At 33.3% G+C, this 8,524-nt stretch overlaps 1 protein-coding gene across 3 annotated transcripts; it reads left to right on the top strand.

Annotated features, from left to right (window-relative positions):
• Nucleotides 1–3,241: 3,241 nt before the first annotated feature.
• Nucleotides 3,242–7,578, top strand: LOC107489068 (5-formyltetrahydrofolate cyclo-ligase, mitochondrial). 3 transcript variants are annotated; one of them, XM_021142573.2, is made up of 8 exons: nucleotides 3,242–3,586; nucleotides 4,111–4,251; nucleotides 4,814–4,984; nucleotides 5,777–5,818; nucleotides 5,906–5,951; nucleotides 6,786–6,856; nucleotides 6,971–7,050; nucleotides 7,155–7,578. In XM_021142573.2, exons 1-8 carry the CDS (start codon nucleotides 3,325–3,327, stop codon nucleotides 7,167–7,169), a joined length of 828 nt encoding a protein of 275 aa, XP_020998232.1. In that variant the 5' UTR covers nucleotides 3,242–3,324; the 3' UTR covers nucleotides 7,170–7,578. The 3 variants fall into 3 exon arrangements, with proteins under 3 accessions (XP_020998232.1, XP_015965329.1, XP_020998234.1); XM_016109843.3 differs by having other exon boundaries at nucleotides 6,971–7,577; XM_021142575.2 differs by lacking the exon at nucleotides 3,242–3,586 and having other exon boundaries at nucleotides 4,134–4,251; nucleotides 4,787–4,984; nucleotides 6,971–7,578.
• Nucleotides 7,579–8,524: the final 946 nt, after the last annotated feature.

Consider the following 8,524-nt stretch of genomic DNA (forward strand, 5'->3'; position numbering starts at 1 on the left):
AAAAATTAATTTTGAGTTAATTTTATAATTAATAATATAATTTTTTATACTAATATCTAATTATATTTTTATATATAGAGAAAAATATTATTTTTAAATAATAAGTATAAAAATTATTTTTTTTTGTGCAACAGACTTAATACCTAATCAAATATAAAAGTATATACGTTAAATTCTTTTAAGTTTTAGATAATAAATGTTAAAATTAATTATTAATAAAAAATTAAACTCCTTCGTATGAAAATAATAACTAAAAAAATTTATTATTTAATTATTTTATAAACAGAAACCTTGGTATTTTTTAGTCAACGAAAGTTTTGTCTTTTACGACCTTTTTTGTAAGAGTTGTTTGATACTATAAATATTTTGTTTTATAATCTATAATATTAAGATGAATTATTCTCCACATACAAGCATTTTTTCCATACCAGTCTTTACAAGTCATTTATACTCACGCGCTTCATGCCGTTATTGCATGTTCTTCTTCTTCTTCTTCGTTATCGTCGTCATCAACACCACCTCTTCCTCCTCCTCATCTTCCTCCTTCTTTTTTCATTGGAATTTCTTCTCCTCTTTTTATTGTTTTGAATCAATCAAGTGGTTGAGGTGTGATTCAATTCAGAAGAAAAAAAATATAGCATTAGAGGAAATATTTTTTGTATTTGTAGCAAATTTCGATGTAACATGAAAATATTTGGGTGTAACACGAAAATATTTGGATGTATTTTAAGAATTTTGGGTGTATTTTTATTCTGATAAGTTCTGCGTAATTCAAAACTCTTCCTCTTCCTCCTCCTTATCTTCTATTGCTTCTTTTTTTATCATCATCACCATCTTCTTCTTCTTCTTTTTCTTATTCTTCTTTTTTTTATTTTATCTTCTCAAGTTTCTTCTTGTTTTACTCTCTTAACAAGAATAAAAACAAAAAAATCAAACAAAGAAGAAGAAGAAACACATAATGCTACAAAATTACTTGAAAGAGGATGAACTTATATTCATTTAACTAAAAGAAAGAAAGGAATAAGGAAAAGAAGAAGAAAAAAATACAACATTAGAAGAAACATTTTTCTGTATTTGCAGCAAATTTGGGTGTAACACGAAGATATTTGGGTGTATTTTTATTCTGATAAGTTCTGCATAATTTAAAACTCTTCCTTTTCCTCCTTCTTATTTTCTACTGCTTCTTTTTCCTCATCTTTTTATTTCGTTTTTCTATAATTCTTCTTGGGAGAAAAAATCAAATAAAGAAAAAAATACATAATATTGCAAAATCAATATAAAGAGGAGGAGAAAAAAAATGCAGCAACAATAACAACAATAAAAAAAGGTTAAATTACACAGTTAGTCCCTACACTTTCAGTGAAATTGCAAATTGGTCCCTATAGTTTAAAAGCTTATAATTGAGTCCCGGAAAAAAAATTAAAATTTGTAATTAGGTTCTCAATAATGTTTACTGTAAAAAAAATACACATTTACCATAATGCGCACTTCTTCTTTTTCCTTTTCTTCTATTATCCTTTCTCTTCCCCTCTTCCCCTCCCTTCTTCACTGTAGTCATGGCCATGGCATCAACCACCACAGCAGCTCCCTTTTTCTTCCTCTCCCTTCCTCTTTGCGAATTTAATTCCTCTTCAATTAGGATCACTCATTGGCATGGATCTCATTTTAATTAGTTACAGATAATTAATTGAGCTTTTTTTATCAAAGCAAATCTAATTTCTAAGAGTACTAAATAAAGAATAAAAGGAAGCCATCAGAAAATAAAGAAGCAAAACACCACTATACTTGATTCACACAAAGTGAAGTTCTTCGATTTGATCAAATCGTTGGTCTTAACTCAATCTTCGATCCCTCCCAATGATAATTATTGTCCTTGTTCACATTGGCTCAGAACAAAAATAGATCAAAACCAATCATCATAACAAATTGAAAATCATCATAATCAGAATTAGAAAATCAGTACCAATTAGAAATTAGAAGGAAAAAAGTTCAGAAAAAAATCAAGAACCAACACCTAGGACTCCATTCTAGACGCAGACAAATAGTGCAGGGAGGACGACACGGCGGGCCCAGATCGCGAAAACAGGGACTACGTGGACACGGGGTCTGCTGTGCATGGAGGATGACGACAGCTCCTCGTGCGTGGAGAGACAAGGAGTGGAAGAGCAGCGGCTACTGTGTGTGGAGGACGACGACGAAGGGGGGAAGAGAAAGAAAGGATCGCGCCGGGAAGGGAAAAAGCGACGATGAAGGGCCGCTGCGAGGGTTCTGTCCAGCAACGTCAGGAGTTGAGAGGATGATGGCTCTGTGGAAGGTGGGAAGAGGAGTTTTCGGCGCTGTTGTGGATTGTGGAGTGATCGAGTGTGGAGAGTGGAGAGGGCAGAGAGTTACTGAATGAGAGGACTGGGGTGGGGTGGGGTGGGGTGGGTTAGAGATTTTTTGGTTATTTTTAAATAGTTAAATTATAGTGTTGGTTGATACTCACTAGAGGATGGGAATGGAGCTTGCTTGCTTGGGAGGGTCGCCCACTTTGTGTGCCTCTGCAGTACTCGAGGGATTAGTCATTGGGCTTCCGGCATGATGGATACCCTGGTGTAAACCAAAAAAATTATAGTGTTGGTCCCTACACTTTTACTAAAATTGTAAATTAATCCTTACTGCTAAACACGTGCAACTCACATGTCTAAAATAGCGAATATGCTGAAGAATATTTCGTTAAATCAAACGGTGTTTGAACGGTAGGGACCCAATTACAAACTTTTAAATTATAGGGACCAATTTGCAATTTCACTAAAAGTGTAGGGACTAATTGTGTAATTTAACCTAAAAAAAATCACGATGAGGATGAAAACGCTAAGAAGAAGAAAAAGAAAGAATGCGAAAAAAATGAAGAGAAATGCAAAGAAGAAGGAGGAGGAAAAGGAACAGGAAGAAGAACGTGGAGTACAAAACGTTGAAAAAAAAACCGTTTCTTATTTCGCGCTATTAAAAGTTGAGGAAGCACATGTTTACACGCTTTTTAAATTGAGAATTGTTTTTGTTGGATTTAGATTGACCTATATAGACTTGTATGCCAAAAATTTGTATGTATAGCAAGCCTCATTTTTTTTTTTTGGTGACTATAGCAAGCCTCATTTAAGATAAAGCCAATATAACTTTAAAATATTTATATTAAAAATACTAGTTAATAATATATAATAGAAAATAGATATAATAGATTTTTTAAAAGTGGCAGTTGGAATTGTGAGGGAGCGCAGAGGGTGCCGAAGTGGATTATTTTAGTGAGAGAAGAAAGAAAAGAAGAGCAGAGAGCCAGAGACACATATGCTCCGATTCCGAACAAGTGGCAACGTAGATATCATGGTGCACGCCGCCAAGCTTGTTTTCATCAACCACCTGCGCACCGTAGCATCACCTTCCTCTTCCTCTGCTAATCTGCGCCCTCCCTCTACCTCTACCTCTACCCGCTCCATGAACACCAGCTTCGACCCTCAGCTCCATCACCTTTTCCAGCAGAAGCATTCTCTTCGATCCAAAGTACGCACAAGCCTCAAAAACATGGATCCCGTCCTCAAGTCCCAACAAGGTCCATTTTCCATTTTCCATTTTCCTTTTTTATATTTATTTTTCAATATGCTTGGGAAATTAAATGGTTCAAGTCTTGAAGGATGTCCTCTGCCAATTCTGTATATAATTATGAGCTCATAATGTTTATTAGGGTAATTGAGAGACCTACTTGTCCTATTACTCTATATATAAATTGTGTTATAAATAGGGTAATGTACTTAACCTTAGGGAGGTAACCATAATTTAGACAGTATTATTAATCCATGAATGGGCAGACATGACAATCACATGCTTTTTAATTATTTCATTCTGATTTTGCATCTTGAATAAAAGAAACAAATGTTCTCTATATGGTAAAGAATTTAGTTGCTTTACAATGGCTGTATCTATTGGGTAATTGTATAGGGTAGAGAGTATTGTAAACATGACAATCTTGATGATTATCTTTGAAGCACATTGGTTTCTGACAACTCTATTCTTTGTGAATACATGTTGCTTCTGGTATGAATGCATGGCTGTAAATTGTCTTTCTTTTTTCCTCAGATGATGCCATTCAGAGGGTTGTTTTAGAAGCTCCATGGTTCAAGAATAGTAGCAATATATGTGCTTATATAAGTTGTGATGCTTTACGAGAAGTGGATACGTCAAGAATTGTGTCAAATATCTTATCTAACTATAAAACAGGTGTGCTTTGTGTTATATTTTTCTGTTTGTGATTGTGATGTTATGTATTTTTTATAATCTATTTCCTCAACCTTATATTTATGTTCTGAAAGAGGTTTTTCTTCTTTTTTTGGCCAATGAGGTGGATTGGGTTATGAACTAGTTGCATAGGTACAACCGTAAAAGTACAGTACTAACATATATATGAGAGTGAGATACAAAATTTTTGTAAAATCGTACTTTGAATAATTTGAAATCATTATCTCTTTGCCTTTCCTTTTTTCTCTTGTTCTTTTGCTATTGTGGTTTAGCATCTTTTTTTTATCAAGATATGTAAATTTCGATCAGATAGTGAATAAAACTAAATGATTAATAGACCTTTAACATCAATAAGTATTGTGTAAAAACTTGCATACTCGTGAAATATATGCATGCAAATAATTTACATAACAGATGTTTACATAGAATTCCAACTGACATCGTGCTGCTGCTCAAAGCTTTTTCTGTTCTCATTCTTGGCTGCCACATGCCATGTATGCACTGTAAAATATTGTAGATTCTTACATCTCATTTTCAACTGAAGAGGATCAGGGTCATGTACAGATGAAGAAAAGGCTTTATTTACCACGTGTAGAGGACAAAAATAGCAACATGAAGATGCTTAAGGTATCAAGTTATGATGATCTGGTTCTGAGCTCAATGAACATTTTGGAGCCAACTTTGGTCGATTCCAGTGGGAATCCACGTGAAGATGGTATGGCCTTTTAATATTTTCTTTTTTGTTTCCTTTAATGTATTTTTCTATCTTTATCAAATCTCTATTAGTTTGAAAGGACATAGTCTTGCTGTAATCTAATCAGAGATGTTGGCCTTGGCAATATCATTTTTTTAATGAAGTGTTTATATTGATAAAGTCCCTTGACCAAGGAGGATATAGGTCACTTGATATAGGACACTGACAAGATTGTACCCATGTCTTTCTTTTTTTTTCACTGTAATAATGCCTCTCTCTCTCTCTCTCTCTCTCACTCTCTCTCTTATTTTTTTAATGAAATTTCACCTTGAACAATGGTAAGACACATTTTTTAATAGTGTTTCTAGTAATTCTTTTGGGCTTCAATAAGGGTGACAATGCATTACGTGAGTATTGATATTCTTTCCTGGCAAGCAATTTAGTTTATTTTTGCCTGAGAATCAGAGACACAAACATGAATATTGCTTTTGTGATGGCCATTTCAATTGTTTATGGCAAAAACGAACTAAGATATGTTGGGAAAACCATAACTTGTGAATGTAGCAACCTTAGCTATGTTGGACAATAGCTTTTTATTTTTGAAGTCATCTCTTTCTATTTTTCCTCTTCCTCTATTTGACTATAACTTTGTTTGTATATTGATCTTTCGTACATGTAAATACATGCTTTCATCAGCTTTTCCCCGTGTCTTATAATTTTCAGTTTCCTTCATGTTTCTCTTTCTAATTTGCTTCTCTTAATTCTCTTTAGTAGAAAGTAACGTGTTATCTCCATGAATATTACTTGTGGCAGTTATGCAAGCAACTGATCCAGTTGATTTGTTCATCGTACCAGGTATTTCTCTGGACACTTTCTGATACCAGCTAATTACCTGCAGTATGATCCAGATTTAGCATTGCACTATATTTCTCATCTTGGCAGGCCTTGCATTTGACAAATTTGGAGGACGTCTGGGCCGTAGTGGTGGGTAAGTTCTGAGATTGTTATCAATTGTTTCTTGTGTTTACATGTTTTGTTAAATGATGTTCCATTTTAGAATGAACAGCTTGGGGCTGTGTATCTTCTGGATTTCTTCCATACATAATGAGAGACCATACTAGAAAACAAACTTGACAAGATTAAAATGATCAAGGAAATGAACATAATTAAGAATTTAAGATGATGGGGGAGAGAATGAAGCAAACTTTGAAGAAGACATCCTTATTCTTTTCATCAGATTACTATCTTGCAGCGTTAACAGTGCATAATATTCCAAAGGAGACCTACTTTCACCATTCCTTGCACCTATACAAAGGCATTCCTAAATGAGTAAAAGACAAAAATGTTTGTTCTTCCTATTTCAGAGATTTTCATCATCTTTGTATCCATAGCAGCATGTTTCCCCCTCATACAACTATGCTTTGCACAATGCTATTTGCTCATACAAGTAGTCGGGGTTAGGGATGGAAATAGTATAGGACGGGACGGGTATTTAAGTAGCCATATCTGTCCTGAACACCCAGGCATTGCTCCATTTCCTGCCCCATTAGTTTTGCCCCATACCCAAACCCGTGGGTATATATACCTGCCCTGCACACTTCCCGCCCCACCTCGGAACTTAATTGATTTATAGTTTTTCTCTTTTAAAAAAAAATCTATAACAAGATAAACAAATTGAACTGAACTGAGCGCTCCACAACTAGGCAATCTACATGCTCCTTATATATCGGGAAAATGTATACAATATGCTGCTGTAGTTCTCCCCATTGGTTTGTGTCTATTTTTACTAATGGCTTTAAGGTTTGTTTAATTTTTTTTGCAGTTACTATGATATGTTCCTCAAAAATTACCAAGAGCTCATTAAGAAGAAGAATTGGAAGCAGCCTCTACTTGGTAAAAGTTACTTTGAAAGCCTTCCTGTCTAAAGGAAATGTACCAACTTCAGAACCTTCTCACATTATTTTCGCTTGATTTACCTCATTTTCAATGTTTTCCAATCTATTGCAGTTGCACTGTCATACTCTGTACAAATAATAGAGAATGGGCGAATACCTACCACTCCCTACGATGTTCCTGTTGATGCTCTTGTAACAGCTTCTGGCTTCATACCCATCAGCTCAGTAGCATTCAAGTATTGTCACTGATGAGCAGTTTCTTTCTTTTTAATTCTTTTTTTTATCTTGTGAATCAGTTGGCTAGCAGTTAAAATGATTTAATAGGCGGGAGAATACATTCTTACTCATTTGCCTGGAATCCTGATTGTGGTCCAAAATGAACATGCTATCAGAAGCTTCATTGGATCTTTACAGTCTCGGGCTGTTTTGAAGCAATAATTACTGCCAATGGGAACACATCTTGCATCTTCTTTAGACGTTTTGAAGATTTGACAAAGTTTTATAATGCAATATAGTTTGATTTGGATGGCAAATTCGATTCTGTAAACTAGATAACTTGAATGCATTTTATCCACACTTGAGCTGCTTCTTTTCTAACACTGGAGCCTCAAGCTTAGCCCTGACTAAGCCTTAAACTATATTAGATTTGTAAAGGCATCGAATTGCAATTAAGTGATTTATATTAAAATGAATTATGATGTAGCATATTAAAAGTTTAGACCATAGTTATCAGAACCGAACCGGTGATCGAACTGATCAGGTTACTGGGTCACTGGGTTATTGGTTCAACCGGTGAGTCTCTGGTCGAATCGGTTAACCTGGTATAATTAAATAATTATATAAAATTTAATTATTTTTTATTATAAATATTTTATTTTATTTTTGTAAAAATAATTATCATTTTCAAATTTTAATATTNTGAGGGTTTTTTTACTATCAGCTTCATATGAAGACAACTTTTTTTACCTATTATTATATAGTATACTACAAGTATTTATTAAAAAAATAAAATTAATAGATATCATATAATCATGAAAATAAAAAATAAATTGTGATTAATAAATTTTTTTGTTTTTCTTTTTAATTTGTATATATTTAATAAAATTTATAGTTAAATAAAATATAATTGATTTAAAAATGAGTTTTCAACTATCAACTTCATATGAAGATAACTGCATGTGAGTCTTTACCTATTATTATATACTACAAGTATTTATTGAAAAAATATTAATAGATATCATATAATCATGAAAGAAAAAATAATTTGTGATTAATATTATATAATCATGAAAAAAAAATAAATTGTGATTAATAAATTTTTTTGTTTATCTTTTTAATTTGTATATATTTAATAAAATTTATAGTTAAATAAAATATAATTGATTTAAAAAAGAATGACTTTAAAATTAAAATAAATTGAATATAAATAAAATAAAAAATTGGTATATGTATTATAATTTGTATATATATTAGTAAGAAATGTGCCAGCTTGGTGGTACAGCCATCCTCCTTGCATCTTTGAACGAGGGAGCTTGAATCTTGTGAGCTTGACATTTGGCAGCACTGGAGCTTGGTGGTACAGCCATCCTCCTTGCATCTTTGAACGAGGGAGCTTGAATCTTGTGAGCTTGACATTTGGCAGCACTGGAGAGCATATGGAGTATGG

The sequence above is a fragment of the Arachis duranensis genome, chromosome 5 (genome assembly GCF_000817695.3).
Source record: "Arachis duranensis cultivar V14167 chromosome 5, aradu.V14167.gnm2.J7QH, whole genome shotgun sequence".
NCBI classification, from domain to species: domain Eukaryota; kingdom Viridiplantae; phylum Streptophyta; class Magnoliopsida; order Fabales; family Fabaceae; genus Arachis; species Arachis duranensis.